The 24626-nt window shown below is 36.3% G+C and overlaps 1 protein-coding gene across 1 annotated transcript in view; it reads right to left on the bottom strand.

The window, feature by feature from the left end:
- Positions 1-24626, bottom strand: part of ANKRD44 (ankyrin repeat domain 44) — a 288404-nt gene that overhangs the window by 99074 nt on the left and 164704 nt on the right. The window contains exons 10-16 of the mRNA XM_044669066.1: positions 21189-21303; positions 15454-15536; positions 14186-14303; positions 11132-11200; positions 8462-8602; positions 6406-6489; positions 847-958 (exon numbers count right to left, since the gene is read on the bottom strand). Of these exons, the coding sequence (XP_044525001.1) occupies positions 847-958; positions 6406-6489; positions 8462-8602; positions 11132-11200; positions 14186-14303; positions 15454-15536; positions 21189-21303 (722 nt within the window). The remainder of the gene's footprint in view (positions 1-846; positions 959-6405; positions 6490-8461; positions 8603-11131; positions 11201-14185; positions 14304-15453; positions 15537-21188; positions 21304-24626) is intronic.

The following is a 24626-nucleotide window of genomic DNA, read 5'->3' as shown; positions in this document are numbered from 1 at the left end:
CAATGGATGGTAGATGGAGAGAATTTGGACCTTGAAATCAAGAAATGAACTTAAAAAAGAAATAAATATGGAATACTACAGGGCTCTAAGAAATGATGAGCTGGTTTCTTTTAGAAAAACATGGAAGGACTTGCATGAAATAATGAAGAGTAAATGAACAGAACCAGGAGAATGCTGTGTACAGTAACTATAATATTATTTGAAGAATCACTATGAATAATTAAATTTTCCCGAGTATTATGAATATTCAAACCAACTACAAAGGACTTAAAAAAGGAAGCTGCTGAGAAAGAACTGATATGGAAGTATGTATTATATAGTCCACATATATATATATTTGTGTCAAATATTGGCTTTCTCTAATGTAGGAATGGGAAGGAGGGAGACAGTATAGAATTCAAAGTGTAACAATAAAATAAATAGTTAAAATGAATAAATGAATTTAAAAAAGAAGTTTATCAGTAATAAGGCAAGAACTAAATTCAAATTGTCTAGGGAAAGAGTATATCAGAACAGTGAAGACTTGAAGATGTTTGTAGGCAAAAGAAACAGTTCAATGTATGGCAGAAATGCAAGCAAAAGAGGAAGAGAATTGACTAAACAAAGACCTGGAGGAAGTGAGAGGGGAAGGAACAGAGGAAACAAGTTAACTGGAAAGAAGAGTGAACATTTCTTCTTTTGGGATAGAAAGAAAGAATATCATAGGAGGAGGAGGAATTGGAAGACATCTCCTTTGGGCGGCTTATATCTTAGTGAAGCTTTTCGTGATCACTTGAGTAAATAGATATTTTTTTTCTGGGCAATCATTAGTATTTCTGCATTTTCAAGGAAGCAAAAGATACTCACCAACTCTAGACATTGCCGGTGACCATAGGCTGCAGCATAATGTACAGTGTTGTAACCTTCTTTGTCCCGAATTGATGGATTTGCATCATTCTGAAGTAGAAATTCCAAACACCTGAAAAAAGACAGCAAGACAACCTTCTGTTTGTTTTTGTTTGTAAAGACATTATCAAAGAATACTCATTAACAATCTCTAGTCACCAAAGTCATAAGGAATGCCATCCCCACCTCCATCTCCTCATAACAAATTCTTAATCACATCAAGTGTGTTTCTAAGTATCTTTAAAATTAAAATCCTTATTGACATTTTATATTTCAGAGTGATAAAGAACTCTTCATGTATCATTTTCCCTCCTTAAGTAGCTTATTAATTCAGTTTATTCCTGTCATTCTAAATTTTAGGGCATACTTCAGTAACAAGTAGTTACCGTGATGGGAAATTAGAGTTCTGACACTCTCAGTGTAAATAACCTCTCTCTCCTCAAAACCATGGGATAGTAATTTGGAGAAACTTATGTCCCAAAGCACAAGTAATAAAAGAAGTGGTCCAACTATTTCAATAGCCATACTCTTCCTCCAAATGGTTTTGTTTCTGTTTTCAATATTACTTCCTAAGTAAACTTATAAATGACAATTAAAAGATTGTAAGAAATGATGAGCAGGTCGATTTTAGAAAAACGTGAAAAAAACTTGTATGAAATAATGAGGAGAAAATGAGCAGAACCAAGAGAATGTTGTATACAGTAAGAGCAATATTGTTACTGCAGATAGATAAAATTTCATTTTCCTCCAATTACATGTAAGAACAGTTTCCAACATTTTTCAAAGAATATTGAACCTCAGATTCTCTCTTCTCCCTCTTTGCCATCCATCATATAGATTTTACATGTGCAACCATGTAAAATATTTTTCCATATTAATCCTTTTGTGGAAGGAAACTCAAATGGGAAAAAAATTAAGAAAGTGAAAATTTTTTTCTTTGTTCTAGATTCAGACTCAGTTCTTTTTTTCTGGAAGTAGATGGCATTTTTAAATCATGAGTCCTTTGGGATAGTTTTGAATTGTCTTATTGCTGCTAATAGCTGTTATTAACATTGTTCATTGTTAAAGTATTCCTGTCACTTTATAATGTCCTCCTGGTTCTGCTTATTTCACTTTGCTTCAGTTTGTGTAAGTCTTTCCAGGTTTTTCTGAGCTCCTCCTACTTGTCACAATAGCATTACATTACAGTCATATACTATAACTTATTCAGCCATTCCCTAATTGACGGGTGTCTACTCACTTTCCAAATTTTGGTTCCCACAAAAAGAACTTCTTTAAATATTTTTGCACATCATATAGGTCCTTCTCCCCTCCCTTTTTTTAAAAATCTCTTTGGGATACAAACCTTGTTATGGTATTGCTGGGTCAAAGGGTATGTACTGTTTTATAGACTTTTGGGCATAGGTCCAAATTGCTCTCCTCAATGATTGAATCAGTTCACAATTCCCCCAACTATGCATTCATGTCCCAGCTTTCCCATATCCCCTCCAAGAATTCTGGTATTTTAGCCTAGACAATATTCTAACAGCTTAGAAGAGAATGAACATTCCTCAAGAATGATGAAGAGTTATCACTTTAAGCACAAAACATGAAGAAATGGGCTTGAATTGCATCTTTAGGGATTAGATTAGATTTTTTAAAATCTAGACAGATTTGTAAACATGGGAACAGGTTACAGAAAGAGAAGATTGAACTGCCTTCCCTAGAAAGCCTGAATTAGGACAATTGCCCATCTGTCTGAAATGATACAATCTTATCTGCAAGCAGAGTGACTTAATTGGATGACCTTTATAGAATGTGTTCAGTTCTGCAATTATATTATCGGTGTCAAAGAAATTATAATGGATTTTTTCCCTTATGAGGCCAAATTATTCTTTTTACTCTAGAATTAAATTTTTAAAAATTCATGGGGTTATTCCTTCCCATGGAGAATTCACATGATCAGTCAACATAAAATGTCCATAGCTTCTTTGAAAACTTTTATCATTATTTGCATAAATTTTGTCACAAGGAAAAATTAATAAACCATAAAAAGACAAATGAAACCTATCTTAATTTATAGTAAAAATGACAAAAAAATTGGTAGTTAAATTACTTAGGAAAATCAAATACATGTTGTATATCTTACAAAGAGCTAGGTTCTGATTTATTAGCAATAAATTCCCTGAAGTGGGAATTCTCCACTGTATATTTCATTTGAGCAAGAACCAATCACCATATTTTACATAATAATAACTTTGAATAATGCGAATTCGAATACATGCCAGCACTTCAAGGGATTCATTATTCACACTAATTGTGATCTGCATGTACTATGTCTATTAACAAATTAAAATACATATTGGAATCTTACTATAATGGTATCTTTGGAAATGTGAGACCTCATAAGGAAGTAATAGAGATATTTTTGGAGCCAAGTTGCCAAAGACAGGATTGAAAATGGGCCCACTTTACTATCAAAATTTGGTTCTGTAGTCAATAGTTTGATAAGGTTCCTGGGTGTAGATCAAGGGTTCTAAATCTGGGGACCAGTTGACTTTAAATGGATTTTAGTGGGTATTGGAGAACTTGGAGGGGGGTGGGAATTACATCTTTATTTTTACTAGTTGAAAGTTTGTGTTTACTTCGATAATTAATTTTTTTAAAAAAACAACCAAATACTGAGAAGGAATCCACAGGTTTCACTTGTCTGCCAAAGGGATCTGTGACACAAAAAGGTCTAAGAACCTTTAGTATAAACGATCCTCAATTTACCAAAGGATTATGTTCATTTTTAAACTGCTTCTGAGTCTTCTGAAGCTGGCAAACAATTATTATTTTTTTTATTAAAACCCTTACCTTCCATCTTGGAGTCAATACTGTGTATTGGCTCCAAGGCAAAAGAGTGGTAAGGGTAGGCAATGGGGGTCAAGTGACTTACCCAGGGTCACACAGCTGGGAAGTGTCTGAGGTCAGATTTGAACCCATGACCTCCCATCTCTAGGCCTGGCTCTCAATCCACTGAGCTACCCAGCTGCCCCCCTGGCAATACAATTTTCCATTGAAACAATGTTAGAAAGGGTGATTATGTTCCAGGAACATCTCATAAAAATCTATTTAAATATAATATAGCTGACATATAATACTATCATAATACCTACTCCTATCCTATAGCAGTGCTCCATCTCCCTTTTTTTAGTTCTAAAGAAATTTGGGGGGGAATCCAGGGGAGAAGGAGGAGGAGAGTGAAAGAAAATTGAGAAAAAACTCTAGTGTCAGTTTGGGTTAAAAGAAGAGGAAGAAGGAGAGATGTTTTCACAGTTTCTGCAGAGAGGACCATTCATTATAAGAGAGAAAAGATCCATTTCTTTTAATGTGATGGGGGCAAGATGAGGGGCAAGACAAGGGCTGAGGTTAAAGGGAGAGTGGAAGTGATCTCCATTGTTTGGGACTCCTGATGGCAGAGATGGTGGTGACTTCAACAAATCCCCAGGAGTCAGTAATAGAATTTCTAGTTCTGTCTCTTAGAGGGGATGGCAGCAATGCTATCTCTGCAGGAAATGTGGAAAGAGGTTTAATGAGGGACCCAAGAAGATGGGGAGATAGCAATAGCCACAAACAGCTACATAAATAGATGTGTTGATAATTAGTTGAATATTTGCAAGTAGTGAGCTGCTTAGACTTCTAGTGTCCAATCCATACAAAAAGCTCAGAGTCTTGCCTCTAACCTCACTGAAATAACTACTGATTAGAGTCACTCATGGCATGACTATGGAGTTTTGGAAAGGTTTTGGTATTTCTTGTGAGACACCAGTTAGTGGCAGAAACAGGAATAACCCACAGGATGCCCACAGGTAGCCAGACAGTTTAGTGGAAAGAGAGCAGAAGGAGGCACTCAATCAGTCAATAACATTTATGTGCCAGAAATTGGGATACTAATGCATTGCTGATGGAGTTGTGAATTGATTCAACCATTCTGTAAAGCAATTTGGAATTATACCCAAAGGGCTTTAAATGACTACCTGCTCTTTGATCCAGCCATAACACTGTTGGTTTTGTACCATCTAGGGAAAATACATGCACAAAAATATTCATAGTTGTGCTCTTTGTGGTGGCAAAAAATTGAAAAATGAGGGGGTGTCCATCAATTGGGGAATGGTTGAACAAATTGTGGTATCTGATAGTGATGGAATACTATTGTGCTCAAAGTTTTAATGAAATGGAGGAATTCCATGTGAACTGGAACAACCTCTAGGAATTGATGCAGAGCAAAAGGAGCAAAACCAGGAGAACATTGTACACAAAGACAGATACACTTGTACACAAAATGATAGAATCAAATGTAATGAACTTCTCTCCTAGCAGCAATGCAATGATCCAGGACAATTTTGAGGGACTTGTGAGAAAGAACACTATCTACATCCAGAGGAAGAACCGTGGGAGCAGAAATACAGAAGAAAAATATTTCATTGATCACATGGTTCAATGGAGATCACTCTATTGCAAATATTAATTATATGGAAATAGGTCTTGACCAATAATACATGTAAAACCCAGTTAAATTGTTCATTGGCTATGGGAAGGAGGAGGGAGGAGAGGAGGGAAAGAAAATGAATCATGTAACCATGGAAAAATATCCTAAATTAATTAAATGAATAAATAAATAAAATATAAAAAACACATTTATGTGCCAGGCACTTTGCTAGGTCCTGGGGATATAAAAAGAGGCAAAAAATAAAACAAACCAAAACCAAAAACAGTCCTGCCCTCAAGAAGGTCACAATCTAATGGAGGAGCTCACAGGAAGAACTGAGTTCAAATCCCATCTCAGACACTCACTAGCTGTGTGGCTCTAAGCAAGCCATTTTATCTCTGCCTCTACCAATTTCCTCATCTGTAAAATGGGGTTAATAATAGTATATCTCTGACTCCCAGGGTTGCTATGAGGACAAAAGAAAATATTTATAAGGTGCCTTGTAAAGTGCTATATAAATGCTAGATGTTGTTGCTTTGAAAGTTCTTTATTAATTACAAGTCAAATTTCTCTCCCCTCGTAAAAGCATTGGTGCATTATAATAATACCCACCAGGTGCAGTTGGGTGGCTCAGTGGATTGAGAAGCCAGGTCCAGAGACAAGAGAGGTCCTGGGTTCAAATCTGGCCTCAGACATTTCCTAGCTGTATGACCCTGGGCAAGTCACTTGACCCCCATTGTCTAGCCCTTACCACTCTTCTCTCTTAGAACCAATACACAGTATTGATTCTAAGACGGAAGGTAAGAGTTTAAAAAAATAATAACGCACACCAAAATCCATGTCTAAAAACAAAATAATTTAAAGATACAGTAAGAGAATAAATTGTTTTCTACCAAATCAAGGGCCCCAAATTATCTCCACACTTCTACAGTTCAAGCAGTGACTTAGCTAGACCAGCAAAATTAGGGTAGGAAAGGATCAGACCTAGATCAGACCTAGATACCACCCAGCCCCACAGAAAGAAGATCAGAATCAGGCACTGGCAATGATACTGAGAATATACTTACGAGGCAGCTTCCTTTTCCTTAAGCTCGCTGGCTCTTTCAAGTTCTTCTGCATTTTCATGGGTATTCCCCAAAATATTCCTTCTTCTTAGTACAAGGGATAAAAAAAATGCAATTCATTTTCAAGATGGCAAAGTAGTTAGTGGTTCGGGACATGGTTTATCCCTCCCTCCCCTGAATCCCAGGGAAGAAAGCAAATAAATCATCACTAAACTCTCCTGATTCATGGAAAGGTCTGCTTCTCAGTGGAGAGATATCACAAGTGCCCCCTCTCCAAAGGATTCTCACTGGGAATAATACAACTTTAAAAGCATTTCAAGGGCTGTGACTTAGCATGACAGCCATTGGCCATACCCTCCCCAATCCAGTCTAAGCTCTTGGACACTAGGGCATCCAACTTTGATTTTCTGTGACTCTCATGATGGCTCTTTTCTGCCTCTTTCTGACCCCTTAAACCCATTCAGTGTCTCATTCATCAGGAGACAGTACCCAAACCAATATTCTTCAGCTAGAACCAGAAAGGTTCCTAACAATCTATCACTATCCAGGGTTTCTGTGCTGGCTTGTAATTGTTGTGACAGTCTCCTTGCTGTTTGTCACACAAGATGCTCCATTCCCTGACTCTGTGTATTTTTACTTGCTGTCATCCATGTCAGGAATTCATTTCCTCCCTACCTCTGTCTCCTGGTTCTTTCGAATCTAAGCTAAAATCTCACCTTTGGCAAAAAGTCTTTCTTTGTTCGACTCCTCTTCCTTGCCTTCTCCTATCCCATCTCTCTTTGATAATATCTGCCCTCTGATATTACCTTTCCATTTACTATTATAAGAATATTTATATAGATATACTATTATAAATATATCATATGTATTTATATATATTATATATAATATAATTATACATTATATAAATATGTAAATATACAAATAAATGTATGTACATATACATACATTTATATATAATATATATGCCCATACGAGATATATCTTGTATGGGCCTATAACTATAACTATACAAAAATTGTATGGGCATAGTTATTTGCAAATTGTCTCCCATGCTAGAATGTCAGTCTCTTGAAAGAGGGGACAATTTCTGTCTTTCTTTGTGTGCAAATGCCTGATACATATTAAGCCCTTAATGCTTATGGAGTGTTGTTTCTTCCAAAGGGCTGAACAAAGACTAACATACAAATGACTGTCATTTTGAATCGCAGCAGACAGTGCCATGCTCCTACATGGTAGCACTGTGTGGATATAATCCCCAGGAAGGGATGGTGTTGATAGCAACAACCCTAAATCCATCCCCACCTCACAGGAACAAGGGAAGACCAGAATGCTACATGATGAATAGTTTGCCAAATAGGGGAGCTAGATAGTATTTCCCAAAGCAAGCCATTGGTTCTGAAGACCTTTAAAATTATATCACTGGCTATTCATCCCTTTCACTCACCATTTGTTTCCTGCACAGAACTACCATATGTCTAATTTCCATTTCTAGTCCTGATGATGTCTATCTCTAGCAATCAATTCCTCTCTAGCCTTCCATCAAGCTCTTGAAATGACATTCACAACCAAGGTTAACATCAATAACACCTTGTTCCTTACATACAGATAGCCTTGTTTGAAGGCAGCTAACATAACAGACAGATAAGTATTTCTGATGGGTGGCAAGTATATAATCAAATATAAATTCAATGGCAATGAAGCATTTAGAAGGGATAATGACAAAAGTCAAAGTATATGCCAAAACAGATTACACTAGGTTTTAGTGAATGGAAACCCCAAATCTGACTGTCCCACTTGGCATTTCAAAGCAAAGAATGGGCAAGAGAGGAGGAAAAAAAACACTGTGTGGTGACATAGGATAGTCAAATAGAAGACAGTGGAATGTCTGGGCACCAAAGGGAACTGGACCCAAGGGAAAACAATTCAAACTACTGTTTGAATGAGAAAAGAGAGCACTTCCTTCATTAGGAGGTTTTAAATAGATGGACAGAGAGAGAAAGAACCTTGGCAAACCCTTCCCCCATCCCCAAGAGGGAATAGGGATGAGCTTTTTTACTTTCTATCCATGTCTGAAGCTGCAGCATAGTGTAAAGGCGTTCGTCCCCAGTCATCCGTCTCATTAATGTTGGCCCCAGTGTTCACTAATGTCTCAATACAGTGGAAATGACAATTTGCAGCTGCATAATGCAAAGGCGTCCTGCAAAATACAAAATTTGTTACTTTAGACACGAGTCCAGAGAAAGGCGTCACAGATTTGCTCACACCAACGGCAGCCTTCCCAGAGTGGAGAGTCTACTCATGGATGTGCCGTGCTTTCAAAGGAGGCAGCTAGATGGTTCAGTGGATAGGGCATTGGGTCTGGAGTTGGGAAGATGTGGGTTCTGATCTGACCTCAAACACTAACTAGTTGTGAGACTCTGGGCAAGTCAACCAACCTTTGTTTGCCTTAATCCCCCTGGAGAAGGAAATAGCAAACCACTCCTATATCTTTGCCAGGAAAACTCCATATGGCAGCCTTTATGGCTGAAACTGAACAACTAAAATGACCGAAGAACAACCACAGCACTACTTTTGTTGAATTGGTGGGAAGGGGGCTATTTCGTTCTGCTGTCCAGCAAGTAAGTGAGTTGTTTCAGGGTGCCTGTGGGCAGGCACACACACACACACACACACACACACACACACACACACACACACACGCAGAGCCTCTTTTAGCTCAGAAATCTCCAATGACTCCCCAGGACCTGCTGGAAAAAGGATAAATTCTTTAGTCTATGATTCAAATCTGGCTCTAATCTACCCTTCAGTTACTTCTTTACCTTCTCTCTTACTTATACCTTATGTTTCAGCCAAGGAAGAATATCCTCATTTCCTGAACATACTCAGGGGTTTTCTGGCCTCTGCCCCTTCCAACCTACCTCCACCTATTAAAATCCTATCCATCCTTGAAGGCTTAACTCACATGTTTTTTCCTCTTTGAAGCCTTCCCTAATGATTCTACCTAGAAGTACTCTTGCCTTCCTTTAAAGTTTTACAAATGCTTTGTAAGTATATCACATACACAGTTCTTTGAATTTCCATTTCTTGTAGATGTGTATTAATTTTAAGGACTATCATCTTTGGACCTCCACTGTACCTAATACCCATGGTTCCTGGTTCTCCTAAGACTAAGTGATGTTGGGCAATATTTAATTTCTTCCTTCACAAAAAGTGGCAGATGAAACTTATCATTTCTAGGGTCCCTGTTATATCTTCAGCTCTATTATTCTGTGATTCTATGCCCATGGCAAGCTCATATTTAGGAAATATGGAGAAGTAGCCATGGCACAGTAGACGGCCTCAAAATCAGAAAGAGCTGGGTTCATCTCCTGCTATTAATATATTCTGCCTGTGTGATCCCAGGCAAGTCTCTTAATGTCTTAGTATACTAGACAATTCTAAGACATTAAATGGTGGAGAAGGTGGTGATGTGCATTTGAAGGGAGTTTTCTTCCTCTAGGTCTATTTTAATGAAATTACAGGTATAGAGCTTATCCTTTCCTCTGGATCTTTTGAAGTTATTTAATAAAACACCATTTTTGGTCATCAAGGAAAAAAAATAAAACTTCCTAGAATGAACATTATCCCCACTAAGAAAAATAATTCCTTAACAAGAGAAGAATGGCATAAAACTATTAATCTTTATACTTTGCATCCTGGTTATTAAAAAAAGGATATCTTTTCAGTTTTAAAGATAGTACCCATTATAATTACTGATTTTGATATCTCTCTACATTAGAACGATTTACTAATTATAACACTTTGATGGGCTGTTTTATTGGCCATCATTTTCTTTCCAAACAAAGAGAGAGAACTGATAAATACTGTAAAGCCAAATATGCCTCTGGTATTAAGTCAACATTCTCTGTCTTCAGTATCATAATAATAATAATGAAGACTAGCAAAAATATGAAAAAACCATTAGAAAATTGGAAAGAATATATTTCAAAAGTCAACTTTTTTTTTTTTTGCCAATTGCCTAGTGCTTTGAAACCCGAGTACAAGAATTTATCCTCGGAACTCCCTCACTGGAAATACAAATAATGTTAAGATCACTTCAACTATTATGGCCAACAAAGCACTATGATCAGAGAAGCTTAATCTCAAGGATATAAGAGCTAAGGAGCACACCAAAGACAGAAATCCAAGACTAAAAAGACATAGTCTGGACAGGAAGGTTAAAAATATGTTTATGTAGGAAAAGTAAGGGAATGAGGGAAGAGAAATAACTTATTTTTAAACAGGACCCAAAAATGTACATTTGATTTTTTTTAAACCCTTACCTTCCATCTTAGAATCAATACTAAGTATTTGGTTCCAAGGCAGAAGTGCTGTATGGGCTAGGCATTTGGGGTTAAATGACTTGCCTGCATCACCCAGCTAGAAATATCTACAGCCAGATTTGGACCTAGGACCTCCTGTCTCTAGATCTGGCTCTCTATCCACTGAAACACCTAGTTGCCCTTTAAGTTTCATTTTTTAATGTTATTTGTACATGCTTCTTTGAAATTTCGCTCAAAGGAGGAATTTTCTTTTAGGGATAGCAATCTTCCCAAGTTGTTCCACAGTTTTTCATTTAAAATTTGGTGATATGATTTCCAGACAGAAATTTCAATTCAACCCATCACCTCCTCCCTGGCCCCTTTCTTATTTACACACCCTTCATGTAGGTTCCCTGATTACATACCTCCCACATTTATCCTTCTTACTGAAATCTGCTCCACTGCTCTGCAAGAGTTTTATACATTCCACATTACTGGAAAGATAGGAAACAAATCATTAAGAAAATAAAGGTGAATTCCCAGAGACTTATAAACCCGCATATATATACCCTTATACCCAGTTTGCTCAGTTTGCTTGGGCTGATTTTCAAGGAGATTGGGGAAAGAGGGAAAGAACTGACATGTTCCAAAATATTAATAGCAAGTCTTTTTGTGGTTGCAAAGAACTGGAAACTGAGGGGATGCCCACTACTGGAGAATGGCTAAACAGATTGTGATAGAATACTACTGCACCATAAAAAAACAATGAATAAACTGATTTTTTAAAAAACCTGGAAAGAACTATATGAGATAATGAACAGTGAAATGAGTAGAGCCAGGAGAACATTATCATTATACACAGAACTAGTACTGGAAGAATAAACTGAGAATGTTACCTCCAGAAAATGAACAGAAAGATAAAGCATGAAAAACAATTTATATGAACATGTTGGTCCCCTAGATGATATTCTACATAGTGAGGGGAGGGTGCAGAGGGGGTGGGACATTTGTGGATGAGATTTATTATGCAGATATGAAGAAAATTAAGTTAAACATATAGAAGATTTGTGGTTTCATTTGTATATCTTCTTTTTATGGATATGCTTGTTTTGTATGGATTGGTAAACTTTTGGAATAATAATAATAAAAAAAATTTAAGGAAGGTGAGTTGTTGTGCTCCCTTTGGAAGGAGTTCTATGTTTGCAGGATTGAAGCTAAGTGCTTCTTTATAATTGTTGGCTTAAATTCTGCTAACAAAAGTGAATAGGTTATAGTAACTTCCCCTCTGAGAGAGCTAAAGTTTCTACTGTCTTCTTGAAAAAGGGTTCTTTAAATCAATAATGTCAATAGCCTAATTATACAGTTTCCATTCTATGAACATTATTTTAATTCATAATTAATGATTATTATATTGCCAAATCTCTTAATGATGCTTCATTACTCATTCAAAGACATTTAAAAAAACATATAGTCTATAAAATGTCCATTTAATATCAAAAATGAGATTTAGGCACTTAAACCTACAATAATTTCAAGTCACCTTTAAACAATGAGCCAAAGGGGATGAGCATTGCTTTTTATCACAGCTGAATGAGTTTGCCACAATAACCATTTTCAGCTCAGACAGCCCTTAATGGAAAATAAAACAGCAGCATCTCCCTGTCTTTGTAATCTAGGTAAATAAATGTGCAGAACTATGGCTGAAAATGATGTAATGAAGCAGAGTTATCTTCCAAAGCTCCTTTGTCATTCACAGAAGCAATAAATCATGTTTAGTAGGTAAACTGAAAGAAGCTCTTTGGAGTGTATTTTCTCACAGAAATTCCTAAGCAATTAATGCTAATGTTAATGGAATTTTTGGTCACAAATCCAGGACTGAATATGAACATAGTTTGTATAGGTCTGCTTTTTTAAAAAGTGGTCCAAAGGAAGACAAACTATGCATCACTGTTGTTTTTTGGTTATCATAAACTAATCCAATATACTTCCAAGCACTAAGTTAGTGGCATAGACAAAGTGCTCAGCTTGGAGTCAGGAAGATTTGAGTTCAAATCCTGTCTCCATTTTCAGCTTAAGGAGCCTGGATAAGCCATTTCACCTATCTCAGCTTCATTTTCCTCATTTAAAATGGGGATAATAATGGTATCTACCTTATAGGGTTGTGTGATGATCAAATAAGATGGCATGAAGTGAATTGTAATCATAAAGTACTATGTGAATGCTAGCTATTATATAAATTCAGATATTTTTTTGAAGTTTTATTTCTCATTTATGGTAACCAGATAAATTCCACTCATTTTGGGATGAACTTTATTTTTAGTTGCAGCCCCCCTTCTTAGAGCACAACCTGTTTTTGCTTATATATATAATATAAATACTTTCCAAGCCATTCATGTTCTTGGGTTGGCATGCCAGTGGGAAGTAAATGGGTAAAAAAGATAATGAGAAAAATATATGATGATGCATTTTGGGGGAATGTCAGTTACACACGGCCACAAAATGGGTTCAATAACAACATATTATTCAAAAGAGGCCATTTCCTTTCATTAGTTTATTGATTGAGATTACATGCTCAACATTCCACCAAAAGAGCAATGGGCATGAGATCTTAGGTTCTTTATTTATGTCATTTCTACATTCAATTCAGATTACTGCACAAAAAAGCCTTAAAATGTTATTCTAAAGTGTGTGTGTGTGTGTGTGTGTGTGTGTGTGTGTGTGTGTGTGTGTGTGTGTGTGGTGGGGGAATAAATAGCCAGAGATGAAAAGGAAATGACTCAGTCTTTCTTTTCCATCACTATCACCTATTTATTAGAAAAATGAAGAAAACCAAGGAATGATGTATACTCTAAATTTTTTTGTGGTTATCAGACTTTTTCTTCAAAGGTTGATGATGAATTCCTTTTTCAAAAAAATGTGGAGTTTTACATGTAAATTGGGTCCTGTTCAAACTCCACAAAATGTTTTATTTGGAGGAAAAAAATGCGTGGAGAATCTGAGGTACAAGACATGGAGCATCTTTAAAATGCCGGGGATCGGGAAAATTCTGAGAGACTGATGAAAAAGAATGCTATCCCCCTCTAGAGAAAGAACCATTTCATCAAGGCAGATGAAAACATATGATTTATCACTTGTTTATTTGTGTATATAATTTGAGGATTTGGTTTTATAAGATTATTTACTTATAAAAATGAATAATATGGAAATAAGTTTTGCATGATAATATATGTATAACCCAGATTGAATTGCTTGACAACTCTGGGGGAGGGGGAGGAAAGAAGGGAGGGAAGGAGGGAGACCACATGAATCTTAAAACTTTGGAAAACATATGTGGAAATTTGTTATTAAAATAAAATAAAGATAATAAAATAATACAAAATAAAATGTCTGGGATCCTCTTTTACCATTAAAAGTCCCTTGGTTGACAGACAGTAGTAATTAATTCATGAACCAACAACTCAAAATGACCAACTACTTACCCTCCTGCGGCAGCAGCATGAAGGCAGGTTCTTCCAAATTTATCTGGTGTGTCTATTTCAAAGCCTGCAGACAGCACGTGCTCATTACTAAACAAGGACACTATGCTATACTTTTGTCCTAGTTAAACCACAAGAAACATTGCAGAGACAGAAAAATCAGTTAGTAGAAAAACCAGAGTGCAAGCAATTGTAGTCAGCAAGAGGTTGTCATGGAAACAAAGAATAACTGCTCAAGCTTGGCAATTCTATAAGAAGAAGAACCGTGAAGTCAAGAAGAATTTATTTTCACATTCAGCCATGGATGCACTACAACGCCATTTTTCAATCACAGGGTAGAAATTGATAAGACTGATTGGAGAGAACTGGGCGATTGGCAGACAGAGACATGGAGAAAACACAGAATCCAAAGTAAGAACCTTAACATGCTATAGGGAGATGTTTTCTTAAGTGCATTCCCACCTTTCTGGTTGATTGGAGGTGTAAAAAGCATGCCGTCATGCAGGGACTATTTTTATACATGCCTAAAGCTGGGAAAGCAGCATCAGCTATAGGTAATGAACTAGATGAAAAATGGGTTTCTGAGTTGTCTGAATAATTAGCTCATGGATAATGTATGCCCGGTAATCAGGCCGGTCCCTTTTTACCTTTGGAAGGCCAGGGAATATTCCATATACATAGGTTTGGAGATAGGAAATGGATTCTAATTTCATGAAGAGAAAACAAAAATAGAATCCCTGCTTGCAGCATAATAAACAAGAAGCTTGCCACAAGTTATAACACATTAGACAATATTCTAAGACTATCTTTTACAAGCTAAAAGAATTTTTTGATTTGAAATAGTTCCATGAAAAACGAGATTTTAAAAAGTTGGCAAGGATTCACTGCCAAGATTTGCAGACCTCCCAGATTCTTTGATAACTTTATAATAAACCCTAAAAATATGACATTTTTGTCCTTTCTTTTTTAAGCAAGATGTTAAAAAAACAGCTTAAATTTTTATTTACTTCTTATGATTTAAACAAGTTCCTATATCCCCCAAACCTAATCATGACTCAATAATGGGTAGTAGGTAGAGACATTCAGAGGAGTGTCAGCACGAAGGGCTGCTGGGTATGAATCAACAGGCAGTTAGGAAAGCTATACATGACTCGGTGTACCAAGCCAGCCTAATGACATGAAACACAGGCAGGGGCTGCTTTCCACCATCCACTAAAGCCACATGACTCCAAATATTAATTAAAATTCATCTGGCTAGTGGATTTACCTACCTGAAGACAACAACTTCCTACAGCAGTCAGAGTGGGCATTCAGTGCTGCTAAATGTAAGGGAAACATGCTGTGGATACCGCATCTGAAAAATAGGAGAATCATATAATAATGATGATAATAATAATAATAGCTTGAAGAGTATTTCAGGGTTTATAGAGTACTTTACAAATTTTATCTAATCTTATCCTCACAGAAACTCTGGGAGGTAGGCACTTTATTACTCCATTATTATCCTCATTTTACAGATGAAGAAACTGAAAGAAACAGGTTAAATGGCTTGCCCAGGGTCACAAAGGTGGTAAATCTGAGGCCATATCTGAATTTAGGTCTTCCTAAATCCAGGATGAGCATTCAACCCACACTTTGTCACCTTGTGATATATTAGCAACAATTCCCTAAATGTCCCTGGACAAACATTTGCCTTTTCAAAGTCTTTCCTGATGGAAACTAAAATCATTCATATGAGGCAAAGGAAATCATAACTCTGTCACTAGCTATGGTTTTTTTGTGTTCATTCTCTATAGTTTTTCTTAAGCTAATTAGGTCCAGTATCTAGCACCATTTTGTTCTTGGGATGGAAAATAACATGCATAATCAAACATTTGACATATATTTGTTAAGAATAAGGAGCTGGAAAACAAGAAACAAATATCCATTCATCCACTGGACCATGTTCTACAAAGCAAGCTTTTGGAAAAGAGAATGAGCACTTGCATTATGCAGGGGAAATCTTCATGTCTTTAGTATTCTGCCATGTTGTGTATTTCTAAAAACAACATTCAGAATGTGTAAACAGGTAGGTATGAGAATTAACAGAGATAAATCTTTAGAACTGAGTATATTTCAGTAAACCAAATAGTTCTGAAGAAAGAACTACAAAAAATAATGAAAAACACTGGGATCTCACTACGATGCTGGTCTGAACACCCATGTAATGAGATCATGTTATGGAAAGACAGTCATATTTATAACGAGGTGCTTGGGAAACTTCTGTAATTAAGCCCATTTCAACGTGTCACCCAGGAAGAATACATCTTATGACCAATTCTACGTGATAGCAATTAGTATCAAAATTAGATGTCACAACATCACGTTTTAACACATTCTGTTGTTTGAACAGGATATTTTAGACTTTGCAACTTCATTGTAGCCAGCAATGACAGCACTATATAAATTTACTTCCTTCCAGAGTTAACTATCTAAGAGTCTTCTCCAGTGTAAAGTGGCCAAGCAATGCTCTGACTTGGAAATAAATTGGCATATGCTCCACAAAACTACTCTGGTCGCCAATATAATTTGCATTTCTAAGCTTTGGATATTTAGTTTTCTATCCCTCAATTATGTAGTTACATATTCCCACATCTGTGTGGATATAGACATACCTACCATAGACATATTCATGACATCTGATGCCCTTACAAATCGTGCTGTCTAACTATCACATTCTCTTATTATATTGGCTTCTTTCTTTTTATTAGCATTTTCTTTTTCTCTTTTCTCCCTTCATTTACTGTTCCTAGATGGAGATTTCCAACCTGGTCCTATAATGGCTGGCATCCATCAAGAAATGCAATTTGCCCATCTTCCTGGCAGTGTCAGGTTGAGGAAAGCTCTTCATAATTGCCTCCCTCATCGTTTAAAAAAAAAAATCTGAGAAGCAATTGCATCAGTGACTGACCTTGATGTCTGCAAAAGGGTTACAACTGGGGGGATGGGGAAGACACATTTTCCATAAATACCATCGAGGATATTTTTCAATCTTTATGAGAACAGAAGCGGCCATTAAATATTTTTATGTGCTCACATGCTTTGAAAGTTCCTTGCTAAATGAAGCTCCAAGCAAACCTGATTTCACCTAACCTTTTCTTTTGTGGGGACTGTGAGAGAAGCTTTGTGATAGGAATTTGTGGCAAAATTAAATTAAGTATATTTGGTAATCTTTAAGGAGAGTCTAGACACTATCCACATTAGGAGATTTAGAAGTAAATTTTCCTACAGTCAGGGTCCTGGAGGAGAGTATTTCTTGATGTTCTTGATTCTGTGATCCCTTAATTATTCAGTAATATCTTCAAGAAAAGATAGTAACACTCAATTGAGAATACAGCAAATTATATTTTAAAAGATCTAACAGTTTATTATTGCAGACATGCTATGTCTCAGGGGAAAGTTTCATGGCCAGAAAAATTACTTCCAGTGTGGCCAACCTTGTAGTAATTGAAGATCTTTGAATTTAATTCAGTTGAGAAACCTGGAGTCCATCATAGCGCCTGGAGTTCAAACATCTCTTTTTACCTAGGACTGGCCAAAACTACTCTGCTGGCATAACCTCATGAGTGTGGGTCATTTCTCCACTAAGATGAGATACTCAAGTAAGATATAGGGGAAAAGTCAATTGGGAAAGAGAGCACGTAAGTAGCCTTTCAGCAAGGTACTGTATGGATTCAGGAATATTTTTGCTACTAATCCTTTCCTTTTCCTTTTCCTTTTCCTTTTCCTTTTCCTTTTCCTTTTCCTTTTCCTTTCTTTTCCTTTCCTTTCCTTTCCTTTCCTTTCCTTTCCTTTCCTTTCCTTTTTTAACCCTTACCTTCCACCTTAGAATCAATACTGTGTGTTGGTTCCAAGGCAGAAGAGTGGTAAGGGATAGGCAATGGGGGTTAAGTGACTTGCCCAGGGTCACACAGCTAGGAAGTGTCTAAGGCCAGATTTGAACCCAGGACCTCCTGTCTCTAGACCTGGCTCTCAATCCACTGAGCTACCCAGCTGACCCACTACAAGTTCTTTTAAATGGACTTCCTACTTAAGCTCCTTGCTAGAGAAATAGCAATAATTTACATTTATAGAGCACTCTATTTTTGAAAAGCACTTTACATTCTTTGCCTCATTTGATCCATACAATCACTCTATAAGTCAGTTGATATTTGTTTTACAAAGGAAGAAATTATAGGCAAAGTGACTTGCCCAAGGTCCTACATTTTGGAAGTGCTGAGAGCTTGGCCTCCCCCCAAAGATCCTGATGTCTGACTCAGTATTCTTTCCATTGTACAAACTGACTCGTATTTCATGACACATACATGTTGACTAATTTCACTATTGACATATTGACATATTTCATATTGACATATTTCATATTTCACAATGACATATTGACATATTTCACTATTGGTCTTTTCCATTTATAAATCCAAGCTCTCTAAAGTAAGAAGGCCTAGGAAAATTCATTTAAGGCTTATAATTTCTGCCCAACTAAAGGCAGTACTTTCAGCATCTGTACTGGAGTAGCAAATATTTCAGTTCAGATGTAAATACTATTGTTTGCATTCAAATGGGATGCTATGGACTCTAAGCAAAGACTAGACTGTATCTTCAAGACTAAAATTAAAGGAAAAGTGAACATTTGTTTAATTGAAGTGAACTTCAGACCTCAATCAAACTTTAGAAACAGTGCCATTTAAAAGGGAAAAAAAGCGGTTTTTACTGCTTTACAGATATTGTTCATAAAAGAGAAAAGTGGCAAGATTTTCCATTAAAAGGGACTTCACTGATTCTAACCTAACAGGAATAGACTATCGTATTTATCTCATCAAATAAATATAAAATCAAGTAAAATAGGACATAAAGACTCCAAATAACACTAAGTCTTAACAATGAATAATTTATAAGATGGATAAAACAAATTTCATTTAAGTTACTACTTTTACTTGGCTAGATGTCAAAATTGGTGATACAAAAGTAGATAAATTGTTTTCTAATTCAACATTCACCTGCCCCTTCTGCCTACTTAATTTTGGAATAAATGAGGTCTAGAAAGCAATTCCCTATATGGAACCTATCAATAAATGATGTTTTGGCCTGGGTATCAGGAGCCCTGGGTTCAAGTTTGTGGGACTCTAAGCAAGTTACTTCCCCTCTTTGAACCTCAATTTCTTCATTTCAACAATCTGATGTCTACCATACCTCTCAGCTCTTAAATTCTATAAGAAAGAAAATAGCCAAGTAAGTCTATCAGTTCAGCTAGTTATGTCTTTTGAGAGATGGTTCTTCACAAACAAGCAAGTACAAGACACTACATTCCCCTCGGTTGCATCAGAACTATCAGCTAGCCTACTGGAGGAATGAAGTAGTTCAAAGCAGATTATGCTAAGATACTGATTTCTTAAATTCTGGTAATGACTTTAAACTTGGCTTTTAGTCTTAAACTTTATATTTTAAAACATACAACTTAAGGGCTTAAGCAGAGATTTTATTATTTTTCTCCAATCTATTTTCTCTATCTTAAAAAAGAAAAAACTACTTTTCTAAGGCAAAAGAGTGGTGAGGGCTGGTCCATAGGGGTTAAGTGACTTGCCTAGGATCACACAGCTAGGAAGTGCCTGAAGCCAGATTTGAATCCATTCCCTCTCTGAAGACTTTTCAGTGTAGACGAGCCACCATTCATCTCTTTCTTTAGACTACCAAGGATACTTATTGTCCACTTCATATTTTGGCATTTTGTTTTACTTGATGCAACATTTTATCACATAATCTTATTTTGTGTTTCAGGTGTGTCTTGTATCCCTCAAAAGACTACAACCTGAGGTCAGGACCATGTTTTGTACCTCTTTTCTATTTCTTGATTGCAGGTAGCCCAGTGCTAGACCCACCATAGGCACTCAATGAATGAATGAATGGAATAGAAATGAAAACTTTAGTCACAGTCAGCTTTTATAATGTAGTAAATGCACTCAGTCACTAGTCAACAACCATATTATTAAAAACAAAACAGAGGAGGCAGCTAGCTGTCTCAGCAGATAGAAAGTCAGGATTCCTGGGTTCAAATATGGCTTCAGACACTTCCTAGCTGTGGGACCCTTGGCCAGTCACTTAATCTAATTGCCTACCCCTTATTGCTCTTTATCCTTGGAACCAATATCTTCAAAAAACAGAATAAAAAAGAATATAAAAACCAATTAAATTCTTTTTAGTCATAGATCATATTATTTCTGCCTACTCAATCATACTATCGTACTACTACTACTACTACTACTACTACTACTACTACTACTACTACTACTACTACTACTACTACTACTACCTGACATTTATATAGTACTATGTAGTTTGCAAAGTACTTTAAATACTTTATCTAATTTGGACCTCCTAGCACCCAGGGAGGTTGGAACTGTAAGTATTATTATTATTTGCATTTTCCAAGTGGAGAAATTAAGGCTTTGAGAGATTAAGTGACTAGTCCCTGGTCACACAGAATATATCAGAGGTGAAATTTTAACTCGGGTCTATCAGATTCCAAGACCGGGATTCTAAGCACGCTGCTTGCTAGAAGGAAATCAGAAAATAACCTGGGAAACAGCATTATTAGAATGCAGAATTTATAATCCTTTGTAGGACTTTTAGCAAGTCACTTAATTGAGCCTTGGGTTTCTCATCAATAAAAGAAAGGGAGTAGGACCATATGATACCTAAGGACCTTTCCAGCCCTAAAATCCTGTAATCATTGCTGCGATACTATAACCTTTTGCTAGAATATGCTGAAATATGCACTTTCAGGTAACCTAAAGACAAAACTATTTCTTGGCAACATCTGCCATTAAAATTAATTTATTTCAAACTGAATTTGTTTTTAGAGTAATAGTAGAGCTCTAATCTCTAATCTGAATAAATTTCCTGCATGGTGAAATCTATTTGGCAGCATTACTATATCTGACAATTACTGAAGGGTGTTTTTTCTATAACCTACTTGGCTGTGTCAGCTCCGCTGGTTATTAAGGTGTTAATCAAAAGCTCATGACCATATCTTGCAGCCACATGGAGAGGAGTGTTGCCATCCTTATCCACACAATCAATTTCACCTCCTGAAAGAGAGATTTTAATATAGCATAATGCAAGGATTTAGGGAGATTCAAGGGCCAGATGATGTGTTATTTATAATCATAAAACATACCTGTTTTTTTCCAATCTAGTGTGCATCCTCATTCTTTAAGGTATCACATTTCATCAAAAGGCTTAGAAATGTTTTTTAAGGATACATCACTAAGTAGAGGTGTAATAATAATGAAAAATACATATGTATGAATACATATGTAGAAAAAAGAAAAAAGAGAGAAAAAGAAGGAGAGAGACTACATTTTATAATATAGCTCATATTGTCCAATCCAAGGAGACTGTGTTAAAAGTTCCCCTGAGGCAAGTTTCACATTATCAGAACTATATTTCTGCCTTAAATTAAGAATGTAACTAAATTAAATAAAAATTAGATGCTGCGGCCTGTTTTATCTCAATATTTACCTGATGACTCAAAGAACTACATAACTCTTCTAAAATACAGTGAAATGATCGAAACTATTAAAAATGAGAATGAAAGCCTTTTAACTACCTAGCTTAAGCTATGATTTCCAATGAGATCCTTTCCAACTCTGAAATTCAGTGGATCTATAAGAAATCAGTAAAAGCATGCATGGGAAAATTGAAACTAGCAAAAATTTCATTTTTATCACCTATCACCGTTTTTAGTAATATTAAGTAATAGGCCAGGTTTATGACAGTCATAAAAGTAGTCTCTTGCTCCCAAAAGTTTACAGTCTAAAAAAGAGAAAATAGAATTGAAAGCAAATAAAGAAGAGAAGAAAAGGTATATTCATAGAATATCTATTTATTGTGTGAACACTATACAGAAAAATAAAGAGACAGCTAAGGGAAAGATCATAGGTGAGGGAGAATGAAGTTAAAGTTTAGAGAGCACAAGACAAAATGTATTAATTTTTGAGTTTATCACATTTATCTTGATATAAATTGATTTATACTTTTGAATATTACTGAGTATTGTACCATACCAAAGAAAACACCCCAAATATTTTGAGTATCCAAAAGAAGGTCAGTGGATGGCCCAATTTCCTAGACATTTTCTTTAGGGAATAAATGGCCTCAGGCACCAGAGAATTCAACATATTAGTCAAAAAATTATACTCGACGAGTTTGTTAACTTTGAGCAAGATAGGTGAGCAAAAACCCAAAAACCAAAACATGCATTTCTGAGACTTCATTCAGAAACCTCAAAGTTCAGAGAATAGTCAGTAAAATTCTCCCAAATCTTTATCCCATTTATTCATCCATTTATTCAATACAACAGGCAGGTCAGTCTGGTTTCAAGCTATGGTTTTCACCTGCATACTTTGAGAAGTAAAATTCCCTTTGGAGAATATGAATTTATGATGATAATAAGAGCTCATGGAAGCCATGGAAGAAAGCAAATATCTAATATCAAAGACTAGATTAGGAAAACATCAAATTTTAAAGAATAGAAATATTCAGGCAATAACTCCAAGCAGTTGAGTGATGCTATGCTTATGTCTCACGGCAAGAGGTACCAGAAAAACTTTTTGCCCTTCCCTGATGAACTCCATAGTATCACACATACACAGCTGTTTCTCTAAACCTTCTCTGCTCTTATCAAACCACCTGCTCAACCACTTCCTCCCTTCCTTTTCAGCTGAGGCCCTCACCTCATTTTTTTTTCCACTGAAAAAATTGAGGTGATAGATAACAAGTTCCCACTCTTCCATCAACAGCAAGGTGGTACCATGACCACCACCATATAGTACTATTGCTGCTGCTGTTTTTGCTATTGCCAGCTAGCTAGCTACCATTTATATAGTACTTTAAAGTTTACAAAGTACTTTATATTATCTTTATATTATATTATTTTATCTTCATTAAAAACTCTGGGAAAGGGACAATTGAAAGCCAGGCTTGAAATGGGAATTCCTGGGTTCAAATCTGGCCTCAGACACGTCCTAGCTGTGTGACCCTGGGCAAGTTACATAATCCCCATTGCCTAGCCCTTACTGTTTTTCTTTGTTGGAACCAATACTTAGTATTGATTCTGAGATGGAAGGCAAAGGTTTTTTTTTTGTTTGTTTGTTTTTTTACCTGCTATTATACTTTCTTACTTTGTGATTAAAAAAACGGAAGCAGGCAGAGATTACGTGACTTGCCCAGGATCAAACAACTAGTAGGTGTCTTGAGACTCCAATTGAATTCAGGTTTTCCTGACTTCAGATCTAGAATTCTAGTCACTGTGAGACCTAGCTTCCCTTACTATGTATGTGCCAGACACTTGGCTAAAGTTTGGATATACAAAGAAATGCCAAACTGCAAAAATAGTCTCCTCGAGGGGCTTACATTCGAAAGGGGTAAATGATATGTATATATGCACATACAAAATACATAGGGAAGACAGAAGGTAACCTTAAAAGAGGAAGCTAAAGTAGCTGGAGAGTCTGGGAGTGGGCTTCTACAGGAGCTGGCATCTGAGCTCGGTTTTGAAGGAAGCCAGGGAAGTGAATAGGAGGAAGAGCACATCACAGGAGGCAAGGGGTCCAGTCAAATACAAAGGCTTAGAGCTTAGAAATGCAGTACCCAGTACAAGAAATATTAAAGAGATCTGTGTTGGTGGACTACAAAGTGAAATGAAGGAAGTAAAGTTTAAGAAGACTAGCAAGGCAGGTAGGGAGCAGATTGTGAAGACCATTAGATGTCAAACAGTAATTTTTATTTGATCCTAGTAATAGCGTGCCACTGGAATTTTTTTAAGTGAGATGGGGGGAATTCCTGTACTTTAAGAAAATCACTTTGGAAGCTATGTGGAATATTTATTAGAATGGGGAAAGACCTGAGGCAGAAAAATCAATTAGAAGGCTATCATAATAGACCAGAATAATGAGGACCTGAGCACAACTGGTCGCTGTGTGAGCACAGACAGGAAGGGCTAACAAATGTCTGACCATCAGAGCTCTCCAAAGGAAGAAAAAAAGTACATGTCTACCTCCTGTAGTCCACATTGTTACTATTAACACAGTTGTATAGGTTTGAGAGCCATTTTGTATTTATTTATTTTGATTTTTTAAATAGTTTTTATTTATTTTTTTAGGTTGTCATGATCAAAGGGCATGCTGGGTGGCACAATGGATGGACTGCCAGGCCTAGAGTTAGAAAAATCATCTTTGTGAGTTCAAATTCTCAGACTTTGTATGACTCTTGGCTAAGTCACTTAACTGTTTTCCTCATTTTCCTCAATTTGTAAAATGAGCTAGAAAAGGATAGGATTGAAATGACTGAACAACAAGGTCCAAAGAAGCCCTATTGGGCTTCTACTGTAGATAATAAGCCTCCTTGTACT

This window comes from Gracilinanus agilis, chromosome 3 (assembly GCF_016433145.1).
Source record: "Gracilinanus agilis isolate LMUSP501 chromosome 3, AgileGrace, whole genome shotgun sequence".
Taxonomy (NCBI): Eukaryota; Metazoa; Chordata; class Mammalia; order Didelphimorphia; family Didelphidae; genus Gracilinanus; species Gracilinanus agilis.
The sequence above is the reverse complement of the archived record's forward strand: the minus strand, read 5'-3'. Positions and strand labels throughout refer to the sequence as shown.